General features: G+C 45.9%; 1 protein-coding gene and 1 pseudogene across 1 annotated transcript in view; one reads left to right on the forward strand and one right to left on the reverse strand.

Annotated features, from left to right (window-relative positions):
- The window catches only part of ANKDD1A (ankyrin repeat and death domain containing 1A), a 45,023-nt gene that overhangs the window by 14,819 nt on the left and 12,063 nt on the right, over positions 1-18,141 (forward strand). The window contains exons 5-9 of the mRNA XM_038581112.1: positions 1,468-1,572; positions 2,275-2,373; positions 7,402-7,500; positions 7,888-7,986; positions 10,378-10,476. Of these exons, the coding sequence (XP_038437040.1) occupies positions 1,468-1,572; positions 2,275-2,373; positions 7,402-7,500; positions 7,888-7,986; positions 10,378-10,476 (501 nt within the window). The remainder of the gene's footprint in view (positions 1-1,467; positions 1,573-2,274; positions 2,374-7,401; positions 7,501-7,887; positions 7,987-10,377; positions 10,477-18,141) is intronic.
- On the reverse strand, positions 5,200-5,736 carry LOC119866846 (annotated as a pseudogene).

Raw genomic sequence — 18,141 nt, forward strand, 5'->3', positions numbered from 1 at the left:
TCCCCAAATCTTAGGTTTATATTCACTGAGACTTGACAAATTTTACTCCAGTGTAATCCAAACCACTGTCCAGATGTAGAACGTCATGATTTTTATGACCATCAATGGTTGCAACCTAGTTGAAAAACAGTGCTCCAAACAGTCTAGCTATAATGCAAGGCCTTGGTAGAAGCTCTAGGCTACAAACATAGGATTTGTAAACCTCCCTCACTTAAATATTGCTTGTGGGGCCAAGAGACCTTCTTCCTGCCTACCTTTCTCCCAACTCTGGCCACTCCCTTCTGTTAAAGAATAAAATTCAAGTGAGTAAATTTAAAGATCCAATTGGCTTTATTCAATGATTCATGAATTGGGCAGCATCCCATGTAGCAAATAGGAGCTCTGGGGAGCTGTACAAGATGAAAGACTTTTATAGGCAAAAGGAAGTGGGGTAAGGAAGTTATTCTAGCAAAAAGTGGATTATTTTAGGCAAGATCACTTTCCTTTGGGGACCAGCGGGGGGTGGTGGCATCTGTCAGGTGGACCTCTTCCCTAGTGTTTACCAGGAAATTCCAGACTCACTGGTTAAGAGTACTTATTTGAGAGAGGCTGCAGCTGCAATTTGTCTGGTATTAAGTCTCTGTTTTGGGGATGCCTGGGTGGTTCAGTGGTTGAGCATTTACCTTCGGCTCAGGTCATGATCTCAGGGTCCTGGGATTGAGTCCCACATCAGGATCCCCTCAGGGAGCCTGCTTCTCCCTCTGCCTATGTCTCTGCCTCTCTCTGTGTCTCTCATGAATAAATAAACAAAATCTTAAAAAAAAAAAGTTTCAGTTTGGTGATATGGGTGGACCTTAGCACAAGTGACTCCATTGTGGATCTATTTTCTTTTTAACACATCCTAGTCCCTGCAGACCCCATCAGTTCTCAGTCCTCCCCAGAAGGTTAGGAGGTGACCTCCTAGAGACAGATACTGGGCCCTTAGTCACCTCGTTTCTCATTTGGGGCTGTATCAAGGCAAGCAGTGGTTACAACCTTATAACAGTGTATTGATGGGGGCGGGTATTCTGGGGACTGTTACTGCTATACAGCCTCACCTTACATCCTGAGTTGTTTTTCAGCGCATAAAAAAACTTCCTGTAAGTGACGCTGTACAACCCCCCTCAGTCACCCACTGAGGTAGTCACAGGTTACTTTGACCTGGAGAAAAATAGAGGCTCATGGAGGTACAGATAACTTGGTCAAGACCACACTGAATTGCTCATAAATGCTGGAGCTGGGATTTGAACTCTGGCATCCTTACTCCCACCAGTCCCTGTGAAGCTGAGTAGGCACCTCCCCAGGGGGCCCATCTCCATTTATGTGCTGTGTTGTTTCCATGGCAAAGCTGTGTTCTGGGTTGCAAACACTCACTGTTTGGGGGACAGCCAGTGTGTGAGAAACAACCTCCCTTCATAGAGATAGGGACCACCCTGGTCTTGTTTCCAGGACGGCTTGACCTTACTTCACTGTGCGGCCCAAAAGGGCCACGTGCCGGTGCTGGCATTCATAATGGAGGATCTGGAGGATGTGCCCCTGGATCGTGCTGACAAGGTGAGAGTGGCCTAAAGGCTGTTTGTCCTTCCCGTTGGGTTTGGGGTTCCTAGGGCTACTCCTGTCCATTCCTTGAATGCATCCTTTGAGCTAGTACTGACTGGACCCCACCTCAGGGAACTGCTGGTCTAGAAGGTTTAATAGGGCACAAATGAGCAGGACACAGGAAGGAAATGGTCTGTTCCCCCAGAGAGGTGCTGATAAGGACTAACCAGACAGAGCCACTCCTTTCTGCCTCCTAAAGGAGGTGGCAGTTAGTGAATGAACTGGATTTTGTTGGTAAGATTACAAAGCAGGGAGGTTTTGTAAATAGAGAGGAGAACATTGTTAGAGCTTCAGAGGTGGAAAGGGGCCCTTTGCATGTGAGTTCAGATGGACTGGAATTTTGGGAGCGAGGGCCAGGGGGTTAGTGGGAGCCCCTCATGGAAATCTCCACTGACTTCAAGTCTCAGAAATCTGTCCTTTATTCAGTAGGCAGCAAGGAGCCACAGAAGGATTTCAGTGGGGTAGGGACCCCACATAGTAGGTCTTGCTGGAAAGTTGGGTCTGGGCTTTCTAGGTAAGATGTGTAGAATGAGGGGGCCAGGGAGGGTTCTGGGGCTGGAGAGGCCCCTGCAAGCTCTGAGTGGTTGGCTAGGTGGGCAGGGTGGGCATGCCTACTACAGGGTGCAGAAGGGTCACTTTCTTCCCCTCCCCGGGCAGCTGGGAAGGACAGCGTTTCACCGGGCTGCTGAGCATGGTCAGCTGGATGCTCTGGACTTCCTTGTGGGCTCTGGCTGTGACCACAGTGTGAAAGACAAGGTACTGTCACTGGGTCCCAGGGGAGGTCCAAGCTCTGGGCTCCTGACCAGGGTGGGTGCTGGCAGCTTACCTGTGCCTACTTCTGACTCCAGCATGCTGGAGGGCCGGTGGCTCGAGAACCAGAGTGTCCGATGTTCACCCAGCAGCGATTTTTCGAGCACATGCTATGGGCCCAGTCCATGCTGCCCATGAGTAGCACAACAATATCTAAGACACAGTTTTTCACTCAAGGAATCCGAGCTGCAACTCTAGTAGAAGGCTGTGATCGGATATGGGGAGCCAGGAAGGCAAATCTATCAGCTGGTGATGCTGCCTGGGATGGGTTAGAGTAGGATTGTCTTGCCCCTGGGGCTGTCTATTGTTGGGGGTGAGGGGAAGAGTCAGGGGGTGGTGGTAGCAAGCCTGCTGGTTATTTACTCTCTTTGTCATTTAGTCATCTACTATGGTTATGGTAAAAATAGGATGAGAGCCCAGAGGAGGGAGCAGTTCATTCAGGGTGGAGAGTTTACAAGCAGGATATCACTAATCTGAGGAAGAGGAGGGCTGGGCCTAAGGGGACTGCCCTGTAAATGATTCATGTCCCTGAGCCTTGTGAATGTGAGCCAAGTATGTTGCAGCAAATTCTAGACAGTGTTTCCAATAAAGGGACAAACTGCATTATTAATCTTCTGATTAATACACTAGGTCAGGATAGAGTTCTACTTATAAGCTAGTGACAGGGTCACAGACAAATGTACCACAGGGTCTTAGAATTGGAAGTGTCCTGCCTTGAGGACCTGTTCAACATTTCTCATTTTATAGTTGTGGAAACTGAGGTCCAAAGAGGGGGATGCTTTAGCCAAGGTCACAACAGCAAGATAAAAGTTGAGCCTGGTTTGGAACCAGCAGCCCGATGCCCAGCCCTGGGTTGCTCCCTCTCTTTAAGTTGCCTCCTGGGCACTAAGCTCTGGGGGTTTGCACCGAATCCAGTTGGGCACATTCATCCTTTTGGTCCTTCGGATCAGATCAGGTTGATTGCCTTCATTCTGGAAACATGGGCCGAGTAGGTCATGCTCTGAGCTAGGCTGTGAGCCAGGAACTGGGAGTACAGAGAGGAGTAAAGGACAGCCCCTGCCAGGACGCATCTACCTAGGAGTTAAAAACATGATCATGGGGATCCCTGGGTGGTGCAGCGGTTTGGCACCTGCCTTTGGCCCAGGGCATGATCCTGGAGACCCGGGATCAAATCCCACGTCGGGCTCCCGGTGCATGGAGCCTGCTTCTCCCTCTGCCTGTGTCTCTGCCTCTCTCTCTCTGTGACTATCATAAATAAATAAAAAAAAAAAAACTTAAAAAAAAAAAAAACATGATCATGTTCAGGGTGCCAGGATGGTAGGAGCACCAAAACTGGAAAACAAGCAAAGCCCAATTTTGATGAGCTTACCCAGAATCTTGTAGTCAGAAATTCTAGAAAGAAGCTTTTAAAATTGCATGCCCCTCTTGACACCTACATGGCTTGGTCTGTTAAGTGTCTGCCTTTGGCTTAGGTCATGATCCCAAGGTCCTGGGGTCAAGCCTTGCATTGGGCTCCCTGCTCAGCAGGGAGTCTGCTTCTGCCTCTTCCCTCCGCTCATGATGTCTCTCTCTCTCTCTTTCTTAAATGAATTTTAAAAAATCTTTTTAAAAAATTGAATGCCCCTTTAAGTTTTGTATTTGCAGCTGAAAAGTGTTTTCACTTTGAATTTCATTGGGTGGGAGGCGTAGTAATATGCTTTTCAAGGCTCTGGGCCACTGAAGGTCTGACTCCTGCTAGGACCCCACAGCCTGCTAAGATGGACCTGTGAGAACCCATGACAACACAGGGCATGCCACAGGTGTTATGATGTCAGGGAGGCTTTGAGAGCCCAGAGGGAGTGATTAAGTCCATTGGGAACATTGAGGAGCTGCTGACAAGGCATCCCAGAAGTGGAGAGGCTGGACATCCTCACAGGAGGAGAGGAGAGGATACTGTGCCCAATGCTATGGCCTCCTTCTGCCCGGTTCTCCTGCCTCGGAAATCCCTGCCCTGCTCAGATAGAGTGAGAATGCTCTGTTAGGGGGTCTGTGCCATCTGCACCTTCAAAGAGCAAGATGTGGATATTTATTTACTTAAAGATTTTATGTATTTATTTGAGAGAGAGAGAGAGAGAACCAGCATGAAGGGCAGAGGGAGGGCAGCCCTGGTGGCACAGCGGTTTAGCGCCGCCTGCAGCCCAGGGCGTGATCCTGGAGGCCCGGGATAGAGTCCCATGCCAGGCTTTCTGTTTGGTGCCTGCTTCTCCCTCTGCCTGTGTCTTTGCCTTTCTCTTTGTGTCTCTATGAATAAATAAATAAAATCTTTAAAAAGGGGGGGGAGTAGAGGGAGCTGGACAAGCTGACTCCCCACTGAGCAGGGAGTTCTATGCAGGCAGGGCTCAATCCCAGGACCCTGGGAACATGACCTGAGCCGAAGGCAGATGCTTAACTCACTGAGCCACCTGGGGCCCTTCCCAGAAGGAAAACAAAACCTGCCCGCCTCCCCCATCTCAGCAGCCCTGCTACCTCGGGGTAGGTATTGGGCCCTCATGGTTTACCACTTCCTTTGTTTCCTTGAATGCAGACTTCACACCATGGCTACCTCCCCACAGCCTGGTCCTTGCTTGCAGTTGTTAGGCAGCTGTGCACACATCTACAGAGAGAGTGGGAAAGGAGCTAGCAAAGCTGTTGAGGGTACATTTTGTTGTTGTCGTTGAGGGGATCATTTTATTTTATTTTTATTTTTTGAACATAACCTCAAGATTTTATTGTCTTCATAACAAAATATGAAGCTTAGAACTGGATCACTTGGCCCTTTCTCTTCTTATCCCCTCTTAGTTCAAAATGCTTGCATCTCTTAATAGTCAGCATTCTCTTAGATCTACAGTTGGGCTCAACACATTCAAGCCTCAGCACAATCTTCTTTGTAGTTTTAGGCTTTTTTCAGAAAATTGGCTTTGTCTGCCCACCTTAGCCACTCTGCTTCCTGTCATAATGCCGCTTTCCCTGGACATAAAGAGAATCTTTGCTTTTCTTGTACTGTGTCACTTTGTGGGGTTGGTGCTTGCCACACTTCTTGCAGAAAGTCCAGCAGGTTTTAGGAATGTTGGCTCTGTTTGTGAGAGTGCTACGGGGGCAGAAAGAAGGGGTTTGTTTTAAACTTAACTTTTATTTATTAACACAAGATGGTAATGATCATAGAAGAAATATAAATGTTTCCTCTCCTATCCCATAGGATATAGTTGTTTTATGTATGGATGGATTATCATGAGGTATGTCTATAACTGCTTTAAGTACTGTTTTGGCATCAGAATATGTTCACCCCCTCATGGGGCCCTGAAGACTTCTGGCCTAATGTGAATGTCTTGATTCCTTCCTTAGGAAGGTGCTGAGACAGGCCAGGGCAGAGGAAAAGACCTTGAGCTAGAAGCCCCCACAACTGGTGTAGCTAAATCTGTCCTAGAGCCCTTCTGGGTATGATGATCGCTAAAGCTGGCCTTCTGATGATTTTGCAGGTTCCCTCAGGAGCCCCTGCTCTGGTTCTCCACGTGTGGTTCTTCCTTAGGGACATAATTCTCTGGCTGGCCCCTTCCAGCTCTCTTCCTCTGTCCTCATCATCCACTTGTCCTTTGCAGAAAGTCCCCCCCCCCCCTTTTTTTTAAGATTTATTTTTAGAGGGGAGAGGGAGGGACAGAGGGAGAGGAAAGGAAACAGACTCCCTGCCAAGCTAAGAGCCAGACATGGAGCTCAATCTCATGACCCTGGGATCATGACCTGAGCTGAAATCAAGAGTTGGATGCTTAACCCACTGAGCCACCCAGGCACCCCTGCAGGAATATCCCTTTAAGGATAACCCCACCAGGCTGCCCTCTGGCAAGAGCCTCTTCTGATACAAAGAACAGTGTGCCCTTTTGCCACACCCAGTGGAGCCACCTCTCTTGGCTCTGTCACTGTCACTTTTAGACTTCTCAAGTGTGAGATAACTACCAGCCCTATGGCTCTCAAGTTCCAGGAGACACACGTCAGTCTCTCCATCAAGTATTCACTCATTGAACAAATATTTTATTGAATGTCTGCCATGTGCCCCAGGCCCTATTCTAGGCACTTGGGGAAACATCTGAGAACCAAATAGACAGAAATCCCTGCCCTTTGGGTGTTTGTGTTCTAGCAGGAAGAATCAGACAATAAACAATAAGCATAGTGTACAAGCAAATTATAGTGTTAGGTTATCAATGCTTCAGGAGAAGAGGGAAAGAAAAATGGACCAGGATCAGGGGATCAGGAGAACAAGGGTGGGAGTTGCAGTTTTATTTCATTTTATTTTTTAAAAAGATTTTATGTATTATTTGAGAGAGAGTGAGTAGTCCAAGTCAGGGGAGGGGCAGAAGGAGAGGGAGAAGCAGACTTCCCGCTGAGCAGGGCTTGATCCCAGGACCCTGAGATCATGACCTAAGGTGAAGGCAGATGCTTAATTGACTGAGCCACCCAGGCACCCTGGAGTTACAGTTTTGAATAGTGTGGTCAGCGTGGCCACACTATTCAGTGTGAAGCTACCATCTTGAACCGGGCCACACGGCTGGCTGCCTGGGCATAATCTGAGTGCAGAGAGTCCTTGGAGCTGTGGCCTTGAGCAGGGGGAGGGATGGATCTAGGATGGCTCAAGGAGGGACTGGCTTTAGACAGGGGCATTGAAAGTAGGGATTTTTCCCCCCAAGTATTGTGTCTGTCTTCAAGTATAAGGAGAGACTAGGACTTGGCACTTTGAAGTGCCCCTGGTTGTATAGTTTGGGGCCCACTTCTCAGGTGCAGGGAGACATTGGCCCAGTGTTCAGGGCTGTAGATTTTCAGACCTGCTCTGTGACTCTAGATGTGTCACTTCCCCCTCTCTGGACCTCAGCTTCTGTGTCTGTAAAATGAGGGGCATTGCCAGCAGGTCCCCAGGGACCTCAAGGGTCTATGATTCTACTGGTCCCTCGGGAGCCCTTCTACCCACAGGAGGGGAATACAGCCCTTCACCTGGCTGCCAGCCGGGGCCATCTGGCTGTGCTGCAGCGACTTGTGGACATCAGGCTGGACCTGGAGGAGCAGAACACGGTGAGTCACCACCCAGAGGATGCAGAGATGGGTGATGCTCGCTAGCTCCCTGTTTTTGAGGAACCCACAGACTGAGGTGCAGCCTGATTTCCCCCTGCTAGAAGCTTCTGAAATAAGAAGGAATAGACAGAGAGCAGGGGTGAGGCAGCTTGGAGGGTGAGAACATGAGCAGGGATGCAGAGGTGCGAGCAGATGTCCCACATGCTCCTCAATGTGAGAAAATCAGGTACCGGGCTCAGGGAACCACAAATAGTAACCCAGGGTATTGTCCTCTGTTGCATGGCAGTGGGGAGCTCAAGAACCCTGCAGCCATGGACCAAGAGGTCCCTCTCGTCCCAGGGGTTGGCCTCAGCCTCCCTGCCATCCTCATTGCTCTATGTGTTTCAGAAGGGTCTGACTGCCCTGCACGCAGCAGCTGAAGGTGTCCACGCGGACTGTGTGCAGCTGCTCCTCGAGGCTGGGAGCAGTGTGAACGCCCTCACCCAGGTAATCAGTCCTCCCCGGGACGGATGTCTGCCCTTGGCTTCTGACCCCTAACCCTAACCATGTCAACGGTAGCAGCCACAGTGGTTCCTGCACGTGTGTGAATAGGGGCCCTGGGGCAGCAGGCCTGGGATCTGGTCTTGGCTTCTCCACTGCTGAGCTCTGTGACCAAAGGCAAGTCACTTAAATTCTCTGGCCTCATTGCCCAACTATAAAATGGGGGTGCTATGGAGTCACTTTTTTTTTTTTTTTTTAAGATTTTATATATTTATTCATGAGAGAAACACAGAGAAAGAGGCAGGGACACAGGCAGAGGGAGAAGCAGGCTCCATGCAGGGAGCCTGATGTGGGACTCTATCCCAGGTCCCCAGGATCACGCCCTGGGCCAAAGGCAGGCACTTAGCCGCTGAGCCACCCAGGCTCAGAGTCACGTTTTGACATTGCTGCGAGGAATAAATACCCCTGTTTTACTGATGAAGAAACGGAAGCTTAGAGAGATTCAGTGACTTCCGCGGATCACAAGCTGGCAAGAAGCAAAGCTGAGTCTGAAAAGCCTATTCCCTGGAGTCCAGAGCTCATGGCCTGGAAGCTTTGCCCTGATTGTGCAAAGGCCACACCAGCCCTCAGAGCTGGGGCCTGGGACAGGCCTCTTTTCTCTCTCACTACTGTACTCCATAAGTCAGCTATTGGAATTCTCTCTGTGTCCTGCAAAAGGCGTTGTGGCCTTCTTTAGGTAGGGCATTAGTATTTTTGTTTTGTTCTGCTTTTTACTTTTAGATCAATGACAAATAATCTTTCCTGGCTGATTTGAATGGCTTCAGGGTCTGGAATTCTCTGTTCTAAATTTCAGTAAGAAAGCAATAATGATAATAAATAAAGTATAATAGCAAAAATAGTTTAAAAGTCCAGGAATTAAAATAGTATGCTAAAAATATTTAACACAAAAGGAGGCAGTCAAGGGACGCCTGGGTGCCTCAGTGGTTGAGCGTCTGCCTTTGACTCAGGGCATGATCCCAGGGCCTGGGATGAGTCCCACATCGAGCTCCTGCAGAGAACCTACTTCTCCCTCTGCCTGTGTCTCTGCCCCTCTCTCTGTCTCTCATGAATAAATAAATAAAATCTTAAAAAAAAGAAGAAGAAGAAGAAGAAGAAGAAGAAGAAGAAGAAGAAGAAGAAGAAGAAGAAGAAGAAGGCAGTCAAGGAGAAACAGAACAAAAAAGACAGGAGACATGTAGAAAATAAGTAGCAAAATGGCAAATGTAAATTCAATAATAATATCAATGTTAAACTCTCCTAAATGTGAGTAATACTTTATAAATCACAAAATGCTTAATTTGCAGAACTTCCCTAACTGCCCCAAGGTGTCAGAATGACACCGAGGTCCACCCAGAGGGAGAAAGTAGCTGCCCCAGGGCACCCAACTGTGTCCTTTCAACTGCTCTATGTCGCTCTTTGGTCGGCAGCCCTTCCTGTGTGTCCAGCACAGGGTTCAGGACTGGGAGGGATAAAAGAAGTGAAATGTCAAGGCCATCTCCCCAGCAGTAACAGCAAAGGGGTTTAGAGACTGGGGAGGTCATATCCAGCTGGTGGTCATTGACAGGGCTGGAACTGCCCACTGCACTGGGCCTTGTGCTCTAGCCTTGGCTTGAGGTTTCTGGCAGAGGGCATGTTCTATCTGGACACCCTCACCCCTTGCAGGGTCTCTGAAGGTGGGGCTAACCCAAACTGATTACATTTCCCATTGGGAGGTGGACTAGTTCACACTCACCCCGGGCACTCAGTTCAGATAGGACTTTGGGAAGGTGACCAGCTCATCCCAGTTTGCCCCATACTGTCTTGGTTTCAAAAGTGGAAGTCCTGAGGACCAGTCTGGGCAGCCTGGGACAGTTGGTTGCCTGGAGAGATCTGCCTGGTAGAATGGGATATCTCACGTGAGATCCTTGTTTGGCCAGGGGTGGGCTCTGACTGAGAGCACTTAGAAGGCCCATGGGGATGAAGCCCTTGCTCTGGTGCTGCTAGGCTCCTGCCCAGACATGCCGAGACCAGCTCCAGCGGGGCAGTGTATGCCAGGTGGGGTTTGCTCTGTACTGGTAAATCTTATGTGTTCCCCTCTTTGAAAACCTCAGAGTATACTCTGCGTGTCTTCACCAGCCTAGGAATTGTGCCGGCTTTCATGTATGTTCTCGAGTTTGTGACAGGAGGCGAGGAAAAGCCGAGACCACAGTGAGCTCATTTTACTAGTCACCAGGCCTGGGCAAGGCATTGATCTCTCCAGCCTCAGGGCTCAATGGGGGTAATAGTCCTGGGGGTCATGAGACACAAATGGAATAATGTATCCCAAAGCTGCACTATGAGGAGCATTTAGGACCTTGTACTGTTGCCTGTTTCCTCTAGAAAAAACAGAGCTGCCTCCACTACGCAGCCCTTGGTGGCTCCGAGGACGTGGCCCGAGCCCTCATCCATGCAGGAGGCCAGACCAATGTAGCTGATCATGTAAGTGTGGGATCTTGGGCTGAAGGGGGTCCCCACTGCAAAGTCTTCATGACCTCACTGGTGAAGCACAGCAGGGAGAGATGAGTGCTTTGGGCCCCTGGGTTTGGGATGGGGGCCAGGACTGGGGGACTTGGTAGCGTGAGGGAGAGTTAGATAAGCTTCTAAGCTACAACAGGGTTCACAAACAAGCTGCATTTCCTCCCAAGTGAATTATTTGCTCGTGTTCTCCATTTTTTTAATCCATTGAGACTTAGTGATGGTCTTTTATATCACAGATCTAGCCTCTTGGTTGTTCATTTTTTGTTATGTTGTATACTACATTCACAGGCAATAGTATATCCTTATGGTTAAGACATGGACTTTTTCAGACAACCTGGCTTTGAGGCCTGGTACTACCATTCACAAACTGAATGACCTTGGGCAAGTTGCTTTGGCCTCCCTGGGGACATATCTCAACATAATAAAGGCTTCATATGAAAAACTCACAGCCAACATTATACTCAATGGAGAAAAACTGAGAGCTTTTTCCACCATGGTCAGGAATAAGACAAGGATGTCCACTCTCACCACTTTTATTCAACACAGTACTGGAAGTCCTAGCCACAGCAGTTAGACAACATAAAGAAATAAAAGGCATTCAAATTGGTAAGGAAGAAGTAAAACTCTCAGTATTTGCAGATAGCATAATACTATATAGAGAAAATCCTAAAGACTCCACCAAAAAACTACAAGAGCTGGTAAATGAATCCAGTAAAGTTGCAGGATATAAAACCAATGTACAGAAATCTGTTGCATTCCTATACACTAATAATGAAACAGCAGAAAGTGAAATTAAGAAAACAATTCCATCTACAATTGCACCAAAACAATAAAATATCTAGGAATAAACTTAACCAAAGAGGTGAAAGACCTGTACTCTGAACACTGTAAAATGCTGATGAAAGAAATTCAAGATGATACAAAGAAATGGAAAGACATTCCATGCTCATGGGTTGGAAGAACAAATATTAAAATGTCCATACTACCCAAAGCAATCTACAGATTTCACACAATCCCCATCAAACCAGCAACAGGATTTTTCCCATAGCTAGAACAAACATTCCTAAAATTTGTATGGAACCACAGAAGACCCTGAGCAGTCTTGAAAAAGGAAAACAAAACTGGAGGTACCATAATTCCAGACTTCAAGTTATATTACAAAGCTGTAGTAATTAAAACAATATGGTACTGACATAAAAAGAGACATATAGATCAATGGAATAGAACAGAAAATGAACCCACAATTACATGGTCAATTAGTCTTCGATAAGTGAGGATTGAACATATGATAGGAGAAAGTCTGCTCAAAAAATGGTGTAGAGAAAACTGGACAGTTACATGCAATATAATGAAACTGGACCCCTTTCTTACATCATACACAAAAATAAGCTGAAAATGAATTACAGACCTAAATGAGAGACCTGAAACCATAAAAATCATTGAAGAGAGGACAGAGAGTAATTTCTCTGATATCAGCCATAACTCTCTCTCTGTCTCTCATGAATAAATAAATAAAATCTTAAAAAAAAAAAAAAGACACAGACCTAAAGAGTGAAGATCTTAACAAGTCAATCTGATTTTTTCCTCTGCTTTTTAAAAAAAATTTTTTTTTTAAAGATTTTATTTATTTATTCATGAGAGACACAGAGAGAGGCAGAGACACAGGCTGAGGGAGAAGCAGGCTCCATGCAGGGAGCCCGACATGGGACTCCATCCCGGGTCTCCAGGATCAGGCCCTGGGCTGAAGGTGGCGCTAAACCGCCGAGCCACCAGGGCTGCCCCATCCTCTGCTTTTTCTTATATTGTTTCTATGCCTGGAAAGTGAATCTCCTTACCCATAACTTCAAAATACTTTGTTCTCTTTAATATTTGCATAAATTGGTTTTTAAAGGTTTAATTTTTAAAAGATTTTTTTCCAAATTGATTTAGTGCCAGTAAAAACTTGTTTTTATTGAAAATGACAACAAAAAATGTGATATGTTTCTATCAAATAATGCAAGTAACATTATGATTTTCCTTTACTTTTGCCATTTTGATCTAAATTTAATACTTTTTTATTGGAGTTCAATTTGCCAACATATAGCTTAACACCCAGTGCTCATCCCGTCAAGTGCCCCCCTCAGTGCCCATCACCCAGTCACCCCACCCCACCCCCGTGCACCAAAAGATTTTATTTATTCATTCATGAGAGAGAGAGAGAGAGAGAGAGAGGCAGAGACATAGGCAGAGGGAGAAGCAGGCTCCATGCAGGGAGCCCGACACAGGACTTGATCCCAGGACCCCGGGATCACAACTTGAGCTGAAGGCAGATGCTCAACCACTGAGCTACCCAGGCATCCCTATTTATATGTTTTTAAGTAATCTCTACATGCAACATGGGGCTCGAACTCACAACCCCAAGATCAAGAGTTGCACACTCTTCTGACTGAGCCAGCCTCAATAAGTTGAGTTTTAAAAGTCAAAATTGGATTTTAAATATCTAATAAGGATCAATGTGTATTTTTCCCTCCAAAATTACGAACTAGGGATGCCTGGGTGGCTCAGTGCTTGAGCATCTGTCCATTGCTGGATCCTCAGAGCCTAGAACAGTGCTTTGCACACAGTGGACACTGAACGCATACGCACTGAATGAATGAATACCAGCTAAACATTAACCAGCTTCAACTACCTCTATCTGCTGTCCAGGAGATACCAGAGCTCTGCTAGCTGGTTATCTTTGGCTTCTTCCAGCATGGATGTCCCCTCCCACCGATGCGAGTTCCTAGAGCCAATACTCTGAGCCAATTACCTGCCTACAGCATAGGGTGTATCCTGGTCTCTTTTAGGGATGCCCTGTCCTCCTTTGTCCTATCAGATTGCTGCAAGGTGTGGCTCATACATGTAATTAAAACAGGTTTTTTGTTTTATCTATTTATTTTTTTAAGATTTTATTTATTTATTCATGAGAGACACAGAGAGAGAGGCAGAGACACAGAGGGAGAAGCAGACTCCTCGCAGGGAGCCCGATGTGGGACTCAGTCCCGGGACTCCAGGATCACACCCTGAGCTGAAAGCAGATGCTCAACCTCTGAGCCACCCAGGTATCCCTCTATCTTTTTTAAAGTAAGCTCTATGCCCAGCATGGGGCTCAAACTCATGACTCCAAGATCAAGAGTTGCATGCTCTACCAACTGAGCCAGCCAGGTGCCCCTATTTATCTTTTTTTTTTTTCCTTAAACAATTGAAGTTCAAAATAGCTAAGAACACTCTGAAAGAGAAAAGTGGGGTAGGGGAGTTGTCCTAAATCCACATACAATAAAAGATTGTTTTTAATTTTTATATAATCAAGTTTATCATTTTGCCTGGCAAAAGAGACTATAAGCCACGTCAAAAGGTAAATGACAAACTAGACTCAAAGATAAAGGTCTGAGTCTTTCTAGTATATAAGAGTTTGTGCAAAGTATTACAACATAAAAAACAACCCAAGAAGGCAGCCCAGGTGGCTCAGAGGTTTAGTGCCGCCTTCAGCCCAGGGTGTGATCCTGGAGACCCAGGATCAAGTCCTGTGTCAGGCTCCCTGCATGGAGCCTGCTTCTCCCTCTGCCTGAGTCTCTGCCCCCCCCCCCCCCTCTGTCTCTCTCTGTGTCTCTAATGAATAAATAAATAAAAATTAAAAAAAAAAAACCCAAGAGAAAAATGGCCAAAGGATATGAACAGACATTTGACAGAAAAGAAATACAGATGATTCTTAAGAGAAATACAAATTAATACTACCTACACATACGATTCTTCACTCATCAGATTGGTACAAATCCCATAAGTTTTGCCAAATGTGTTGACAAAGCTGTGGGGAAGAAGGCATTGTCATATATTACTGGAGCCAGTATAAATCGGTACAATCCACAACGAGCAATTTTCACAATATATATAGCAAAGTGCAAATGCATGGGCCCTCTGACCAAGCAAATCTACTTCTAGGGATTGTATGATCTATGTCTTTCTCTGACTTATTTTGCTTATTACTCTCTAGCTCCATTCATGTCATTGCAGAGGCAAGATTTCATTCTTTCTTATGGCTGGATGATATTTCATTATACATATATATCATATATATATGAGAGGAGCCCAATGTGGGACTTGATTCCAGATCCCGGGATCACACCCTGAGCTGAAGGCATACGCTCAACCGCTGAGCCACCCAGGCGTTCCAAATTGGGAAAGTTTTTGAATAAATATACTTCTATGAATAGATCTTTTTTTTTTTTTTAATTTTTTAAATTTTATTTATTTATGATAGTCACATAGAGAGAGAGAGAGAGAGGCAGAGACACAGGCAGAGGGAGAAGCAGGCTCCATGCACCGGGAGTCCGACGTGGGATTTGATCCGGGGTCTCCAGGATCGCGCCCTGGGCCAAAGGCAGGCGCCAAACCGCTGCGCCACCCAGGGATCCCCTATGAATAGATCTTAATACTGTAGTTATGTAAAAAAAATAAGATGAGCATTCTCCACCAAAAGGTACCAGGGCTCTTGGAGCAATGACTATTAGGACTGGGGCAAAAAATTTATAGGATGCATCTGGAGTCTCTTGCAGTGACAGAAAGAAGTGCTTCATAAAAACACAGTGATATTGGGCAGCCTGGGTGGCTCAGCGGTTTAAGCGCCTGCCTTCCGCCCAGGGCATGATCCTGGAGTCCCAGGATCAAGCCCCATGTCAGACTCCCTGCATGGAGCCTGCTCCTCCTTCTGCCTGTGTCTCTGCCTCTCTCTCTCTCTCTCTCTCTCTCTCTCTCTCTCTGTGTCTATCATGAATAAATAAATAAAAATCTTAAAAAAATAAATTATAAGCAAAAAACAAAAAACACAGTGATGTACACACCTACTAGAATGCGTCCAAAAGCTGAAACACTGGCAACACCAGATATTGATGAGGATGTGGAGCAGCAGAAACTGTCATTCTTTGCTACTGGGAATGCAAAATGGTACAGCCACTTTGGAAAACAGTTTTCACAGTTTCTTACAAACTAAATCTACTCTTCCCATACAATCCAGCAATCATGCTCCTATGTATTTACCCAAAGGAGTTGAAACTGTATGTCCACAGAAAAACCTGCACAAGGATCTTTATAGCAGTTTTGTTTACAATTACCAAAATTTGGAAGCAACCAAGAAGTCCTCCAGTAGGTGATTGGTTAAATAAACCGTGGTATATCCAGACGAGCAATATGCCAGAGTTAGCAGGACGGATGAACAGATGAAGAGGATTTTTAGGATGGTAAAAACACACCGTATGATACTGTAATGGTAGATACATGTCATTATGCATTTATTTTTTAAAGATTTTATTTGAGAGAGAAAGAGCAAGCATGAACAGGGGGAGTGGCAGAAGCAGAGGGAAAAACCCACTCTCCACTGAGCAGGGAACCCGACGTGGGTTCATGACTTGAGTTGAAGGCAGATGCGTAACCAACTGAGCTACTTAGGTGTCCCTCATACATTCACCTAAACCCACACAGAATGCATGGGACCGAGAGTGAACCCTAATGTTTTTTTGTTTGTTTGTTTGTTTTTGAGTGAACCCTAATGTAAACTAAGGATCTTGAGTGATAACCATGTGTCAGTGTAGGTTCATCGGTTGTAACAAGTGTCCCACTGTGGTGGGGGATGTTGATAATAAAACAGTTTATGAACATGTGCAGGTGGCAGATACATGGGAAATCTCTACCCTCTGCTCAATATTGCTGTGAACCTCCAGCTGCTCTAAAAATCTATCCTATTAAAAACGTCACCACCATCATCACAATGAAGAAGCCCTGTCAAGGGGACGCTGGAGCCAACTGAAAGGGTGCCCAGTGGTCAAAGCTGGAACAGTTTCAGCAACAAAATAAAGTGGTATTGGATTATAATCCAAAGTATAAAATAAACATGAGTCCATACTGATATAAATGAATGAATGATTGAATCAAGTAAGTAGAGGAGGGGATCCCTGGGTGGCGCAGCGGTTTAGCGCCTGCCTTTGGCCCAGGGCGCGATCCTGGAGAACCAGGATCGAATCCCACATCGGGCTCCCGGTGCATGGAGCCTGCTTCTCCCTCTGCCTGTGTCTCTGCCTCTCTCTCTCTCTGTGTGGCTATCATAAATAAATAAAAATTAAAAAAAAAAAAAAAGTAAGTAGAGGAGAATAAACAAACCTCCCATGCAGAAGAAGTCCAAATAATTTATGTGGATACTCTGACCTTGAGAAAGTAGAGCATAACTCCCCATTCCTTAAACGTGGACTTTGAATAATGACTTTCTTTCAAAAAGTATAATATGGGAAGGGAAAAAAAAAATGTAACCTCACAGGGGAGAAACCTGACACTACCTCAGCCTGGTGATTGAGGCCAACGTCAACAGTGATAAATCATGTTGACGGTATGTACCCTTAATACAGTGTGATGAAAATGACATTTTCCTCCTGTGATCTTCTTCCCCCAAACCCATGATCCTGGTCTAATCATGAGAAAAAATATCAGACAAATCTCAAATGAAAGACATTCTACAACATAGTGACAAATGCTCAAAACTATCAAGGTCATCAAAAACACTGCATGTCTGAGAAACCATCACAGTCCAGAGGAGCGAAAGAAGACATGGCAATTAAATATAATGTCCTCTGCATGGGATCTGGGAACAGAAAAAGTACATTCAGTGGGGCACCTGGGTGGCTCAGTTGGTTAAGCGTCTGACTCTTGATTTCAGCTCTGGACATGATCTCAGGGTTGTGAGATCAGCAACACGAGAGATCCTTGGGAGGGAACTATTCTGTATCTTGACTATGCAGTGGATTCATGAACATGCACGTGTGATAAAATGGTGTAGACTGAACACACATGTGTACAAATGACTACAAGTGAAGCTGAGGGGAGCTGAATAAGATGGGGGATGTTGTCAGAGTCATTATCCTGCTTGAGATATTGTACCAAGGCTGTTTTTGTGTTTTTGTTTCGCATTTATTTATTTTATAGAAGGAGCGCAAGAGTGTGCTGGTAGGTAGGAGCAGAGGGAGAAGGAGAGAGAGAAGGGAGGAGGGAGGGGGAGGGAGAGAGAGAGAGAGAGAAAGCAGGACTCCGTGCTGAACTGAGCAGGAGCCTGATGCAGGGCTCGATCCCAGAACCCTGAAATCATGACCTGAGCCGAAACCAGGAGTTGGCGACTTAACTGACTGTACCACCCCAGCACCCCTGTACCAGGGTTTTGTAAAATGTTACCATTGGGGAAAAATGGGTATAGGATACACCAGAGCTCTCTGTATTTTTTGGCTGCGTGTGAATCCATAATTATTTAAAAATAAAATTTTAATTTAAGGTTCTGCTTCTTTAAAAAATTTTAAGCATCTCTGGAAGGATGCACATAAAAGCAATGATTAAGGTTACCAATGAGGTTTAGGGGAGTATGAGCAGATGGGTGATGGGGGTGGAAGAAGGCTTTCACTGGATACCTTGTGTACTTTTTGGTTTTTATAAATAAAATGTAAACCAACTAAAAGCCGTATTTGCTCTCTTTCCACTTCCCTTTCTAATCACATTCCCCCAGACATGAGGTTACATTCAGCTTATTTTCTTGTTTTATCTCCATACCCTGCTGCTTCCTTGGAAGCCGGGTCCTTG

Source organism: Canis lupus, chromosome 30 (genome assembly GCF_011100685.1).
Source record: "Canis lupus familiaris isolate Mischka breed German Shepherd chromosome 30, alternate assembly UU_Cfam_GSD_1.0, whole genome shotgun sequence".
Classification (NCBI taxonomy): Eukaryota; Metazoa; Chordata; class Mammalia; order Carnivora; family Canidae; genus Canis; species Canis lupus.